This window comes from Falco cherrug, chromosome Z (assembly GCF_023634085.1).
Source record: "Falco cherrug isolate bFalChe1 chromosome Z, bFalChe1.pri, whole genome shotgun sequence".
NCBI classification, from domain to species: Eukaryota; Metazoa; Chordata; class Aves; order Falconiformes; family Falconidae; genus Falco; species Falco cherrug.
The window spans coordinates 81,073,621-81,089,063 of NC_073720.1; the positions used below are offsets into that span (position 1 = coordinate 81,073,621).

A 15,443-nucleotide genomic window follows, 5' to 3' on the forward strand; every position below is an offset into this window, starting at 1 on the left:
CCTGCAGGTGGTTCCAACAGTGCAAAGGCTCGCCTTCCAAAATTTGTTGTGACACTTGAGGCAAAAAAAAAAAAAAAAAAAAAAAAAGAAAAAGGGAGAAGGCTGAAAGCAAGACCTCTTTTCAAACCGAGGGCATGTCCCACTCAAGCCAGCCACATTTGTTGCGATGCTTCCATCCCTTTGAATTGGTGAATCCTGCCCAGAAGGCAGTCCTCGTGCTCTCTGCATGTGCTGGTCCTGTGCGAGCCTTTACACTGGTGTTTTGTGTGAGTGTTTGTGCATATCTGGGGGCTCCATGCCTCCTCCGTCTGTAACTGGGTTTCCTTTCCTCCTACAGAGCTTGCACTAGCACTCATTTATCTCAGAGTACAAATCTCTCCCTGCCTTCTACTCAAAGCCTCAACATCAAGTCAGAACCTGTTTCTCCTCCTAGAGACCGTACCACCACACCCTCGAGATACCCACAGCACACGCGCCATGAGGCGGGGAGATCTCCTGTTGACAGTTTGAGCAGCTGTAGCAGTTCCTACGATGGAAGTGACCGAGAAGATCACCGGAACGAATTCCACTCCCCCATTGGACTCACCAGACCTTCGCCGGACGAAAGGGAAAGCCCCTCTGTCAAGCGCATGCGTCTCTCTGAAGGATGGGCGACATGATAACATTATTACCTATTAGGTTGTTTGTTTTTTTTTCTTGCAGTGTGTGTGTGCTATACCTTAATGGGGGAGGGGGGGTCGATATGCATTATATGTGCCGTGTGTGGAAAAAAAAAAAAAAAAAAAGTCAGGTACTCTGTTTTGTAAAAGTACTTTTAAATTGCCTCAGTGATACAGTATAAGGATAAACAGAAATGCTGAGATAAGCTTAGCACTTGAGTTGTACAACAGAACACTTGTACAAAATAGATTTTAAGGCTAACTTCTTTTCACTGTTGTGCTCCCTTGCAAAATGTATGTTACAATAGATAGTGTCATGTTGCAGGTTCAACGTTATTTACGTGTAAATAGACAAAAGGCAAACATTTGCCAGAAATGGCAGATCTTTACTGAGAGAGAAAGCAGCTGTTATGCAACATATAGAAAATGTACAGATGTTTTGACAGACCCAGCGGTTGGGTGGCCATTATTGGATGCTGGAAAGAGACTGGGTCACCTAACATACTGAAAATGCTCACAAACATGCAGGCATATCATTAAAGTATGGCAATCAGTTAAAAAGGATCAAAACACTCAGAGAGGACCATACTTGTAAAAAATGTTGAGTTCGAGGGCTAACATATTTAATTTTAAAGATTCTGGGTCTGCATCACTTATTAAATAAAAAAAATATAAAAATATGTACATTACATTTTGCTTATTTTCATATTAAAAAGTAAGACAGAGTTTGCAAAGCATTTGTGGCTTTTGTAGTTTCCTTAAGCCAAAATGTGTTCTTTTTTCCTTGATAGCTTCGCTAGTTCTTTTAAACAGTCCTGAAGAAACAAACAAAAAGGACTGTTTGTATAGAAAGCACTACCCTAAGCCATGAAGAACTCCATGCTTTGCTAACCAAGATAACTGTTTTCTCTTTGCAGAAGTTTTGTTTTTGAAATGTGTATTTCTAATTATATAAAATATTAAGAATCTTTTAAAAAAATCTGTGAAATTAACATGCTTGTGTATAGCTTTCTAATATATATAATAATTATGGTAATAGCAAAAGTTTTTGTTATCTTAATAGTGGGGAATTATATTTGTGCAGTTGCACATTTAACTATTTTCTTTCGGTTTTCTTTTACTGGGTATACATTTTACAGGTCGAAGTCAGCCTGTTGAAAGACTCATCTGTAAAAAGTTAGAATTTACCCATGGTGTAACAACTTAAATCATTTTAATACAGCATTTTACAATCAGTTGGGTGAACTGCGATCCATTGTATATACTGATTAGTTCTTTCATGCTGTTTTGTGCATTGTAACAAGTTAAGGGCCCTTCTATTACTTAATGTCCTGCGTATCTTGTAGCTTTCCGTGGGTTATATGACAAAGTGGCATAACTTGGCCCTTTCTCATTAATGAAGCTGGTATTCTGCCTGTCAGAATTGGATGTACAGCTCTAACGGCTGTCGGTTACGTGAGTGCAGATGGGTATTTGCAGAAGCAGTAGGGAGCGTTAAAGGGAGGGATCGGCACGAGCATGCCTGCTGCAAAGATTACTCCCCTCTCACAGATGTCAAACTCTTAGAGAGAGATCGTCAGTTAAGGACCATCCAGAGGTTGGCTGATCTCACGCAGCCAATACTGGCCATCAGGTCCCTGGTTCTCACAGACCTCTGCGGACGTGCCACCTCACCGTGGGCACGTTGTTGAGCAATGCTCCCTGTGTACTTGCACCCAAGCGAGATTTGCTTCGGCTTACAGCATCCGCGTTTTCTCCTGCCTCATATCGTTCCTTTGATGAAAACAACTTGACCGGGGGGATTGCATCATTTCTTTAAGTCCCTTTCTGTCCCTCTTGTTTATTAGAATGCTATATTCAAATGTTTAACCTTCCTGTTCAAGGGGAAAAAAAGTGTTTAAGCAAAATGTTAGTGCCATAGTGAAACTGTAATATTTCTCCTTTTTCCAAGAGTCCCTCCAGCTCTCACCTACACACACTGATACTATGATGAAGGATATAGCTGCGACAGCTCAATATCAACACAGACTACTTTGTTAAGGGAAATCTACACTCAGTTTCCCACCTATACATGCAGTTGCTGTGCACTGCTCAATGACAGAGTGTACCTCTCTGTAGAAGAGAATGATGAACAGACTACAGGACACATGCTTTTCACTTATCATGACGTTATAGAAGCCTGCCTTACAGGCACTCTCAGCCGTGCAGGGGCTAGTGCATAATCTGGAAACTCTTTAAGCAGAATACTGTGCTACTAATGCATCCATCTTCTCTTGTGTAGCAATCTGCAGGGTAAAGAAAAAAGATACGCATGTTTAAAAAACAAAAAAACAAAAAAAAACCACAAAAAAAAAACACAAAAAAAAAAACCAAGACAAAAAAAAAGGTTTAATGGGGCCCATAATTAATTTTAAAACACAAAAGAACTGTTTTTGAAACCACTTTCTTCACCTTCAGATGAATCTATACTCTTATTCTCTTCTGAGAATTTTAAACTTTGGTGTGTCAAAAATATGCAAATATATCACAAATGTACCTTGTCATTTCAAGAAAAAAATACAACTTTATCAGTATCGTAGTAGAAACTTGTCAGTGGGGAAGGGGATTTGGTCTATTGATATATGAAGAATAGCCATATTAATAGTTTACCTTGCGATTTGCCTCAGCAACGCATGAAAAAGAAAGATAACGTATTTAACGAAGATGCAGTGTAATATATTACTGCAAGTAAATAAGCAGAAAGTAGCGTGAAAAGTATTGCCTGGGCAATTTATATTAACTCTGACAGTGATTTTTGTATAAACACAAGTAGAACAGAATCACGTGAAAATAAATGCCAGTCATCCCTCTTGTTCCTGCTGCAGAGGGCAACTAACATACTGGCAAAATTGTGGGGGATAATGCATATTTGCAAACTGATCTAATGATAAGAAGCACAACTTTGATTGTGAAGTCACTTTCTGTAAACTATAACTGTCTACCTTTCTTGTTCCTTTATCTGTACCTTACCATTTATTGTATTTGCAAAGCTAATTTGGGTTTATTGTGTGATTCCTTTGTATTTAAGGAGTTTGGGGCAGAGCCCTGAAAGAGTATTAACATTTACTTTACCTTAACCCATGCTATATAATGTTTTAGGCAACATTCTTAATTGTAAGTTCAAACACCTGAAGTGGCATTCTAGACATCTGCAAGTGTTGTTATAGCTAAGCTAACCTCTATTAAAAGGTGTTGTCAGTTAGTGTTCAATTGCTGGTGACAATTATATGATATACCCTATCTGCACAACCTGTATATTGTATGCATTGAGCCATTCGCAGTAAAGCTTTTGTCATTTCAGTGTTTTTCAAAAGTTGTGTTTTATAACAAAATGGCTTATATTTTTCCCAGAAGAGGAATTTAGCAGTTTTTAATGAATAATATAAAAATATCTGTTGTCCTCAGATCTTTTTCAGGTAAAGCTAGCGTAAGAATAAAAGAACTCTTAGACTGTTTTCAAGGATGTCAACCCTTTTGTATTGTATGTGTTATCCTATATACCCTCTTTTCTCTATAGTCCTAACAGAGCTGTTTTGTTTTCCTTCTTCCTTCGCCTTGAAGGTAAATGCTTTGTAATTTTTTAAAGCCACTTGAAACCTCAATAAAGGCTGTTGCCTAAACATGGCATACTTCATCTGTTCCTGTTTGTGCCATCTGCTGTGATGTCGTCAGTTATATGGCATTAATTTCCTGCCACTACAGGTCTCTTGAAGGACTGATGGAACATTGGTGTCTGTTAGAATGCTTCAGACTGTAGATGTAATAAAAGGCTTTTGTTAATATATTTTAACCAAAGATGTGGAGCAATCCAAGCTTTGAGCCACAGACCTTCTGCATCAAAAGTATCCGTTTGATTATTTTCATAATCAGGTGTTGCGTTTCTACCTTCCCTTCTCATACCTCAGACTGATCCGTACCTCAGTTTGATTCAAAAAAGGTCAGTTAAGTAATTCATTAAAAAAAAAAAAAAAAATGCAGTACCAGAGTCTTTTGCGGAGTAACTAATATCAGACCTGGGTTACCGCAGGCATTACACTTGGATTGCTTCAGATGGTTTGTTGTATCCTTTTTTTCTTTTTTTCTTCTCTTTCATGGGGATTTGCTTCCATAAAACAATGGTGATAACAAAATAGCTTGTAAATGGGAGCATACAAGCATTTGCAACAAATATTAAAGTAGAGGCTCACAGCGGCATAAGCTGGACTTTGTCGCCACTAGATGACAAGATGTTATAAGTAAGTTAAACCACATCTGTGTATCTCAAGGGACTTAATTCAGCTGTCTGTAGTGAACAAAATGGGAAAATTTCAAAAGATTCTCCTGCTGGAAATAAGGTATAATTTGTATTTTGCAGACAAATCAGTAAAGTTACTGGCTTTCTTAGTGATACGGTGTCTGTGGTGCATTTTTTTATTAATTTAAAGAATGTTCCGTTTTCACTCTTTGCACTGTAACACGTGAAAGAACCGGCACTTTAACAACCAGCAGCTGCCTGGAGGTCCCTCTGCCTGTCACTTGTGCTTGCTTGGAGAGTGAACCACCTTTTTGTGGCACCCTCAGCATCTCAGTGCCTCACAGATGTTAATGCCCCACCACACATCACCCCACCAAATCAGAGAAACTCCACGGCTGCTCTGGAGATTAGTCATTTTGAGGCCACCTGAATCTGGCCCTGATGCCGGATCTAGGTGAGATGATGCCTGGCTTTTGGGTGCTTAGTCACCGACAGGGGGAATTCAGACTCCTGTATAACTGTGTCCTGTAAATTCTACCCATGGAGAGAACCATGCAAAAGCCCTACCAAAAAAAAAAAAAAAAAAAAAAAAAAAAGGCATGTTCTGTGTCAAAATCATATATTGGTGTGTCTGGGCTTCATATATACTCTCTAACACGATAATTTCTTAAGGACCGCATCAGAATTAATCTGTTCCCTTTTGTGTACTTTTTGTAGTTGTTTAATTTTTTTCCCTGCTAACATTTAGGGTTTGGAGTCTAAGAATACAAGGATCACTTTATTTCAATTAGATGGGTTTTTTTTCATGCCAGAGGCAGACAAGCTATTAATAACTTGAGGTACTTGGTGTATGTGGCAATTTCAAAAATAACATTACAAGGCCTAGTTTCTACGTATGTTTGTGAAAGAAAACAGCTGCACTGTTATTTAACTGTTGCTTTTAATGATGATTTTTTTTAAAGAGAAATGTTTCTAGTATTGCAGTGTTGGACACAGCATAATAATTAGATGCTAAACCTAAGATTAAATGTCATTGGTTTTACTACTTAACACATTTTTCCCAGGTAAATCACTTTTTGTCACCATTGGCAAGGATAAGCAAAATATTTCTGGAAATGCAGTAGAACTGTAATTCTCGCTGAAATGTTAGAAAAGTCGTATCTGGGAGTCCTTGCTCCTGCAATCAGCCATCTGTGTGATTAATACTGATACTGCTATACCTGCATTGGAAAACTAATTACTTAGCAAATGGAGTCTGTTATATACTGGTTTGTTATTTATCGCTACAGAAAAACAGCCATACACATACTAATTACTTTGCTTCAGAGTCTATGAACTATACTTCTAAACAGCTTTCAAAATTTTGTGTTGCAATAGGAGTGCGGAGGTCACCGTTCTTTAAATATGCTTTCTCACTTTGGGCTCACATACATCACTCTGAAGAGCAATTGTGAAGTGTACAGTCTGGGATAACTAAGCCACATACCATCTCCATCTGAAGCATTTGCTTTCCCTCCAAAGTTTTTTCTTCTTTTCCGTAGCAAAAATCAACTCAGCAACTTTCCTAGAACTGGAAAACCATGCTGATACAGTTGCTGCATACATCTCACAAAAGAGACATCAGCGTGACCCACGCACACCTGACCCATCCTCAAATGCAACACCTGCATTGCCACACTGGGTGAGAGGGTCCAAGGAGCAGCAAGGAGGAATTATTTTATATCAGATCACTTAATCTATAAACAGCGAAAGATATTGTTCATGCCTCTATTGACAGACATAGCCCATTCCTCATTAATTCAGTGGAAATTTACTGATGCAGCAAGGCTTTACCTGCTCCATGAATGTTACCACTTACACATATATATGAAACATTTTGGGAAGCTCAGACTGCTTAGCCATAGCAAACTCGGGCTATGTTTATTTTGCATTTGTCGACGCTTTACACTGAGCATTCAGAGTACCTGCAACGGGTAAATCTATACTGCATTCTCTGCAGCTCATGTAAACACACCCAAGGCAACTTTAACTATTGCTAGCAGCCATTGTGGCTAACATTTCTGCTGATGAAGGTGTTTCTTCCTCCTCTTCCAGCAGATTTTGGAGCATGCTTTTGTTCCATTCTGCATCACCTTAATCGCTAGAGATGGTTCAAAGCTAAGGTGAGGATGCTTGCGAGAATGATGAATTTAAAACACCTACATTGCTTCTGAAAGCTGTGGAAGGTGCTGTTCTAATTGTCCTTTCTATCCTCTTCTGCCTTTGTGCTCCTGTCGGTGATTCAGTCATAGCCTGCCCATAGTTTTCAGTTTCAAGTGTCTGTTTGTATTTGTCTGGACGATGACCCATAAGTTGTTTTGGGCTACAAAACATATGGCCTCTGACTGGAAGAGGTGGGGGTGTGCTCACTGTTAGCTATGGAGGTTTCACTTCTTTGACGAAAGACAAGTGATTTAATAATGTAACAGACATTTCACTGTGTGGGAAAAACTTAAAGGGTTTATAAAAAATATTTGCGTGATAAACATAATTGGTATAAACCATGATTCTGTTATGACAGTATGTACATAATGTACGTTACACAGCAAATTATTTTCTGTATCAAGAAGAGTTTCTCGGGATAGGCTGTGCAACCTTGGAGTGAAAACACAGCATCCTGCAACAAGTACGTACAAAAGTGTGTTGTATCATCACATCTCAAAAGGAAGAAACAAGGAAAAAGCATCTGGAATCTGACTACAGAGAGTTGAGAAGCCAAGATACGGCACTCAGACCTCCAAAAAGACCAGTAGAAATGCAACTGGATGTGTTTACCAGGTTGCATTTTCAGCCACGGAGAAAATCATCACAAAGGAAGGGATTTCGTATTAAAAAATAAATCTGCCTTTCTGTGCCTAATACATGTCAAAATGTGCTTAATATATGTCAAAAGAGTGGTGCTTGAAATGCAACCCTTTTCTTTCTTTCTGACACTTATTTATTGGGAAAAACATCACTTCCTCTAATTACAATTTACTGCATTACATATCAGTTAACTCGGAAAAGCTGAAGAAAGGTTCCTGGCCTAAGTGTGTTTCATTCATAGTCAGTAGCCAAGGAAAAGCAGCCTGACTTACAGCAGTACTCTCAGGCTATGGGTACTGAACTTCCACTCCACAAAGTCTGAGACATAAACTTGGAGGAGATGGCACTGTGGCTGCTGCCTCGAGCGCAGCACTCTGCACCTTCAGAGGTAAGCTTGTGAAAATATAATACGTGTGGCACTCTAGTCATCTGAAGTAAATTTATCTCTCCTTAGTAGAGGCTCAGGTCACTTCTTGGCAGCTTTGCACGCTGCACTAGAGTTTTTTTTTGGAAAGGAACTGAGAGCTAGGAAATATCATTATGTCATCCTTTGCAGATGTATGGGTTCTTTCAGTGAGAAACCTTGACCTAATACGCATTACTCCACCTCAAAAAGAATATAGCATCTGATAAGCTGGGGAAAAATCGGTTTGAAAGGAGAAATTACATAAAATGTGAGCTTTCAACTTGGAAAATAAAGTGAATGAAAGAGTGTATCCTTACATGAATGGTATGGAGCCAGCAGATCCACAGGAAACCACTACATGCTCTCTCAAAAACAGCAAAGGATGTGCAAAGGAACCATGAGACAGCAGGTTCACAAGGACACACGATGAACACACTACATGCAATTAAGTTGTAGGACTTGCCGCCCACAGTAAGACATCGTGGAAGCCAAAAGCCTGAGTGAGATCCTAAGGGGTTAGATAAGCTAACGGGACGTGGCTCTAGCTCCATTTGTCCTGTTGCACATGATGATACACTTACACTTCCCAGCTAGAGTAAAGGAACATCTTCCACAGCTTATTTCTGGAAAATGACAGGTCTTCTAGGGGAGAATTTGGGGGGGGGGGGGGGTGGTGGTGTTGGGGCACGGGCGTGTGTTATGTTTCTCCCCCTGAAAATCCTCTACAGGCCACTGTCAGGGAGAAGATCATGACACAAATAGACTTTTTATCTGATCCCATATGGCAGTCCTTGTGCCTAGGTATCACATGATATAACCATCCTTCTCCTCTTGGCAAACCCTTTTTATCACGGTACACATACTGATTTTACTGTGTTAGAAATTAATACAGTACAAACAAAGCAGTCAGCATAAGCCAAGAGCTAAAGCTGTCAGTCCCTTCCATTTAGTATGGCTTTGCTTTTTCAATATTGTGAGGCACAGCCAGTTGACTTTTGTGTAAACATGCACCTGTTTATTTATTCCACTAACAGGCAGCAAAAATGAATAACTGCATAAATTACAGACGCACGAGTACAGTTAAGGATGCGTGATTGATAGAATCAATGTGCACACAGGGGAATGAGACAGTATGAGTGTGTAAGTGTGGGGGTGGTAATTAAAACAGAGAGGTGACACAAATACAGACCTGGGCCTGTAATTTCACATACCTGCTGTTCAACCAAGCACCAGAACTTTGCTCGAAAGACAGATTTGTAGTTGTCTGCAAAGTGCCGGCTAATGCACTGGGGCTGTACCCACCATGAAAAAGAATTGCTTGTGTATGTACATATGCCAGTCTTAGGCATCAGACTTTAATTAATAAAACGCATACATGCACTGGACAGATAATCAACTCTCTGTTCGCTGTTGGAGTACCCGGTGACACATTCCATGGAACAGCATTACTGGGAAATGGATTTCACGTGCTCTTGTCAGGGCTTAAGTTGCATTTGTGAGCAGCCCTTCAGACCAGGGTGCAAATGGTTATGCTGGATTAGCCCCCCCGTGCAGATTTCTTTTCCTATGTCTAGACTGACTACCTTAATAAAGGATATGTTGTACTTTAATCAAAATCACAGGGCAAAGCGCAGAAACTCCTGAGCAAAATTCCACAGGTGTGTATACAGATCAAACTTAAGGGCTGTCAGATGATGGTTTCTACTGCCTTTAATACCTCCAAGTGTAGACTGAGGTATTTTAGGAAAGTTTCCAATAATGTTTTTGTATCTCTAAGACTGTGAACAAGTTAAGTTTATTAATAGTCTAACCATGAAATCGTTTAGTGAGAGTAATTTAGCAACTCATGAGAAATGCTCATGACAGTTACGGCATAAATATAACAATCATTCTCAAAAATCTATCTTGTATTACCTTAGCACATAGAGGCAGAGGCTGAGCCCTTGTCAAACACAGCTCCTGCAGTGACTTCTTCTCTATTTATACCCTTTGAGCATTAGCTGAATAAGTCAGTGTATCAAATCATTCAATTCTGGCAGAAAAACAGACTTTGTCCCAAGATAGAAGATAGACAGAGGAAGCAGCTGGACAAATGGAGAAGCATACAAGAAGAGTAAACAGCCTGCAAACACCATTTCAGTGCCATCTTTTAAAATCTGTTTGAAATCTCAGCTGTCCTAAATTTCAGTGGTTAAAACATACAAGCTACATATAAATAGCTGTAAAGCTAACCTTGACCTAGCTTTTCATACAGCCGTGCCAGCGTCGCTCACAAATCTGGGCAGCAATTGCTTGGGAGTCTGCAGATCCAGAGCCAGCCTGCAGATCAAGCAGTGGAAGTTACCAACGCAATGACTTCTAATCCTGTTTTTAAAGGTAAAGAACCTTGAAAGGAGGCACAGCATGGCTCTGGTCCAAGTTTTCAGAAGAACAAAGGTGGCTGATCAGAAAACACAGGATTGATACGGGCAATAATTTCTGAGGCATTAGGCTGCCGTCTTCTTAACTTTTGAGCTTAGCAGAGGAAGCACACGCCCTGCCTCCTGAAAACGTTAAGAGAGGATTTTCCAACCAAGTGTCTGTGGCTGATCCACTCTGTTTCTGCAGGATGAAATGTGGTTATGCATGAAGTATATTACCGTTTGGTCAATGTGGGGGTCTTTTCTTCATCCAACATGCAACAGAGAGCTATCAATCACCTGAGTTTTTCATTGGAATTTCTTTCCACTGCTGTCTTTTCTGAGCCTCTCACCTGTTAATACTAGCTGCATATTGCAATTAATTCCTGAGTCAGTCTGTTAAATGTCTAGTATTTCCTCTCTTTAATCCTTATTATTCTAAGATGCTTTCAGAATACTGTGAAGACACACACGAAATGCCATCATGTTGTTGGTATGGCTCAGAGAAAAAGTTATTTCTGCTTCATAAAAGATGATGAACACCAAATGAACAGCAGATTTGAAAAACAGTGCCAGCTGAAGTGTTGTTTTAGGAAAAGGTAGTCACGGGACAGGAAAGCCGCAGAAAAACAGGTGCTCTAACAACTTGCATAGTCAGTGAAGACCATGCCGTGACAAACATTCAGCTGTCTCTCTCTCCCCTTGTTGATGGGTAAGAGGAAAAGGAGAAAAATCTCTTCTCTTCCCTCAGCCCCCTTCTGCTGTGCCACCTTAGATGTGCTCTGGCTAGAAGGAAGACTCTGAAGCTCGTTTCTTTTACGCTGGACTTCAGGGGTTGCTTATCTCCTTCTGACACATTTTAAGATGGGGGACAGAAAAGAGACATGGTTTAATGCAATATCATATCTGTATGGATTTATTTTTCAGATTTCCTTATGCAAAGGATAAGGATAAAGATATCTCAAATTCCTCCTGATTTGTCATGATTTCTTCTTCTTTTTTTTTTTTTAACATGCCACGTATACAAGGTGCCAACTTGATCCTTTCTCATTCATCTGGTGATATTTCTATATAACTTAGCAGAACTTAGGGCAGAATGCTATCATATTAGAAAGAGTTAGTCATGTGTTGCTAGTCAGAGAAATCATTTTAACCAGAAAGCAAGCTGAGAATTAGAGGTCAGCCTACATGTTGCTCTTCAAATACATGTCTACACATGCAGACTTCACTATGAAGAAATTGTGAACATGCACACTAATTTGAGGATGCCTTTGCGTATGTGAGAGTTTCATTGCTTCTCTTTGTAGGTGCTCAGCAGCACTTGAATCACACTTTTTACTCTGGGTTCAGCACTTTTGCCTTGTCCGTTCCTGAGTGAGTAATAATAATTAGAATCACGAATCCCCTCTGCCCCTCTCCCATCCACTTGTTCATGCCAGGGAGCGCCAGTGAGGCCAGCGTAGTCTCCCCTCCTCGGATAAGATGAAGGTTCCCACTTCGAGCTGGGATAACGAGGTGGGTGTTCACCTCCTCAGGGCCAACAATTTGTCTGACTTGACGTACGCTCTGTGTAAAAAGGCCCTAATTGAAAATCACAGGCGGAGTAACAACTGAGTGAGGGTCTTGAAGGAAGAGACATGGGAGCTATATCAACCGCTTATAATTTTGAGACTTTGCAAGCTTTTATAGAATGAAATCATTTTCTTGAATAAGATGATTTCTTTGACTGAGCTCTCTTTTCTGCTGCTGCATCGTACATCCTATAGGTGATACACCCTGTCAAACTGCTTTATGGTTTTTATCTGTTTGCGCTTTACTCTGTGTGTGCAGTATGCTTTGTTTGAAAGTCTGTCTCTGGGAAGCCATCCAGTTTGCTTTACCATGGCTGTTACTTTTGCAGGCAGGCAAAACCCTCTGGAAAAACAGGGAGACAAAGCTTTCCTGGAAGAAACTCAGCAGGGAGCTTCTGGAGTGCTGTACAATCGCAGGCTGAGCAAGGGTCAGGTACTCATCATGGGAAGAAATCTCCTCCCCCAGAAAAGACTAAAAGGAGAGAGGAAAGGAACATTTCCTAGGAGGCTGATGGGAATTGTCTGAATATTGTGTAGTGCACGAGGCCATCAAAGGCTGCTGGAGTGCAGCACAAGACCAGCAGCGAAGGCAACAAGGTACAGGGAGAGAAGAAAGTTCATTCCCCTATAGGTCTGATATTCTGCTATTTAAAGTTTTCTTTTGTTGGGGAATTAACATTTTAAGAAAACCTTGCTTGAGAGGAAATGCTAGTGAGGATGCTCACAGTAAGACAGCATCAGCTGAAGGTTCAGCTCAGCCAAGGCTCTTACCACACACTTCTTTGAGGATATCAGGACTTGGCTTCCAGGCCACTGTGTCTGCACAAACAAGCATCAATTAGACTGTACCCAAAGTTTTGTTCCATGTTAAGTTGAAAAATGCCCCTCTGGCTCCTTACTAACTGAAAAATTGCTTTTCCCTAGTTGCAAGGTAGAAGAAAGAACACAATAATACATTTATCCTGTGGAGAACCAGTCTGCATCATAATTATTTGGCCTGTTTGCCAGGCATGGAAAGATAATGTGATATAAAAGACAGTAAAACTTTCTTAAACTAGGGCTAATATTTCAGGAGACAATATAACCCTCTAGATCTTTTTTATCTGATGTTGTCTCTTATCATAAAATTTTTTGTAGCTGTGAGGGTGTGAGCTGCCCACTCACACTGATTTTCTTCTGACGCAGCTAAACAGACCGACTGCTGTTCCTGAGAAGATTCTGTAGTTACGCTGCCAGCTGGGGACAGGCCACGTAGCTAAGCCTAGATGGTTTTTCTGCTAACGTTAACATCAGTCACCTCCAAACAATCTATGAATAGCTGCTGAAGAGACAGCACTAGCCAGACCTTTTCACCTCCCACCTTCTGAATGGCAGCAGATTTTTACAGCCTACTAGATTATAAGGAAGCTGATTTTGCCAGTAGCGGGAAGTACCAGTCTCTCTCATACAGTTTTTCTGTCCTATTTTTTGAATATTCCAAAATGTTCCAAACACATGGAGAGGCTTCAGAAAGACCCTTCCTTTCTGTCTCCCAGGCATTTGGATTTCCTCTGGTTGTGCACTTTGGCAGCCAGTGACCACAGGCAGTTACCCTCATTCCTTACCCAAAAAAAAGCCAATTCTGCTCATTGGACTAGCTCCAGTTACTTTAAAGGAGCATCACACTTCACCACTGCCTCCCTGAATTTCCCCTGGTTTTTGAAGGGCAGGTGCAACCATGCTCTCCATCAATAGGTGGTCCCAATCGGATGCTTTGCTCACTATGCCAGGTTTAGCAGCCCTTTAGCTAGTGAATGCAAACAGTGGGCCAGAGTACAGAGGCCACACAGCCTTTGCACAGCAGCACCTTGGCTCAGCCTCACCCCTAGAAGACTTTATTTCCCTAACATCAATGTTTTTTTTTCTCCCAGAGTACAGGCTAAGGAGGACTAGATGTAATTTACAGTGTAAAACTGTTCTCCATCCTACAATATTCAGGAAGAATCTCAACCTGTCTTTGCATTGCCCGAAGCAGAAGAAAGCGACTCACTCTGCTCTGTGGGGTACTCAGGTGATGGAGGCACACCTAGCGTGCCTGGGGGGTGGCAGTATATAAAGCAGTGATGACATCAAAGCACGGGGCTCAGTCTTCATAGCTAAGAACAGGAGCTGTGCACCAGTACAGAGGGTCGGGCAGCCGGCGGTGGGGTAGGCATCCTCAGCCACCCCTGTGGAGAGGCAGCGGTTTTCAAGAAGACCGAGAACAGCTCAGGCAGAGGAGATGTTTGAAGATTATCCAGATCCCGTATAGATCGCCTGTGTCAGAGCTGTGACACTTAGACTTTACGCAGGGACTCGCTGCTCGGGTCTCCTTACAGTGCCAGACCAGTCTGTCAGTGGATGGGCTGTCAGTGTCTACACGGGAGTCAGCAAAGCGCTTTGGATCTCAGCTTTGCACCGTCTACCAGCCTGTGTAATACAGAAGAGGAAAAAACTGTCTACCAAACTCCTGACTTTTGCCTTTTTGTCAAAAAAATAAAAAACACCTTCGCATCCCCAAGCTTAGGTTTGAAAGAGCTTTGCAATGCTTTTAAAGACAAATTTTTTTTCACTTATTTCTGATACCCTGTCTCCCTTTAATTCCAAAGTAGTTCTTTTATGAATGCTAGGAGATTAAAATTTTAATTTTAATAACAGAGCTAGTGAACAAAGAGGCAACAAGACAGAAATACTTCTAAAAGTTCATTAGAAGACCGGGAGTGTGCAAAGGCATGCCAAGCCACAGCATACGGGTGTCATGTTGAAGTTAATGTTGCACAGATAATCTTAACCTCCTTTCTGTTGTGTAATGTATATGATTTAGGGCTGTCGCTCTTCTGGGCATACTGCAAAAGACATCTGTTCAGTAAGGTTTTTTGGAGAGCAATGGGAATATTTTCCCTGGAGCGATGTAGGATTGCAACAAAGCTTTTGTAACTGGCTGTCTGAGATACTGCTTCAATTCTTTTCCTTTTTTTGCTGCTGGGACTTCATATTATTATTAACTATGTGTTAGATGCCTAGAGCCTTGTCTAGGCAATTTTTTTCACCTTAATTACCATTTAGATTTAAATGAATAAATATTCCACAGTTCCTCCCAGGCAAGCCATTCTTTCTGTCTGCGTCTCAGTTTTCTCCTGTGTCAAAGGGACTCCTGATCCATTCAGGACCTTTTCAACCACAAATCCCCAAGTAAGCAAAAGATTCATGTAAACATACACACTGTATGCGTGGTGAGGGAGGATGTCAGACTTGCCTTGGCTTGCATGGTGG

General features: G+C 40.8%; 1 protein-coding gene across 14 annotated transcripts in view; it reads left to right on the forward strand.

The window, feature by feature from the left end:
* The window catches only part of MEF2C (myocyte enhancer factor 2C), a 128,384-nt gene extending 123,299 nt beyond the window's left edge, over positions 1–5,085 (forward strand). For 9 of the 14 annotated variants that reach the window (XM_027811339.2, XM_055699469.1, XM_027811336.2 and 6 more), the window contains one exon: positions 338–5,085. In XM_027811339.2, coding sequence (XP_027667140.1) covers positions 338–659 — 322 coding nt within the window. In that variant the 3' untranslated portion in view covers positions 660–5,085. The remainder of the gene's footprint in view (positions 1–337) is intronic. The other 5 variants (XM_027811347.2, XM_027811345.2, XM_027811346.2 and 2 more) reach the window with 1 other exon arrangement.
* The last annotated feature ends 10,358 nt before the right edge of the window (positions 5,086–15,443 follow it).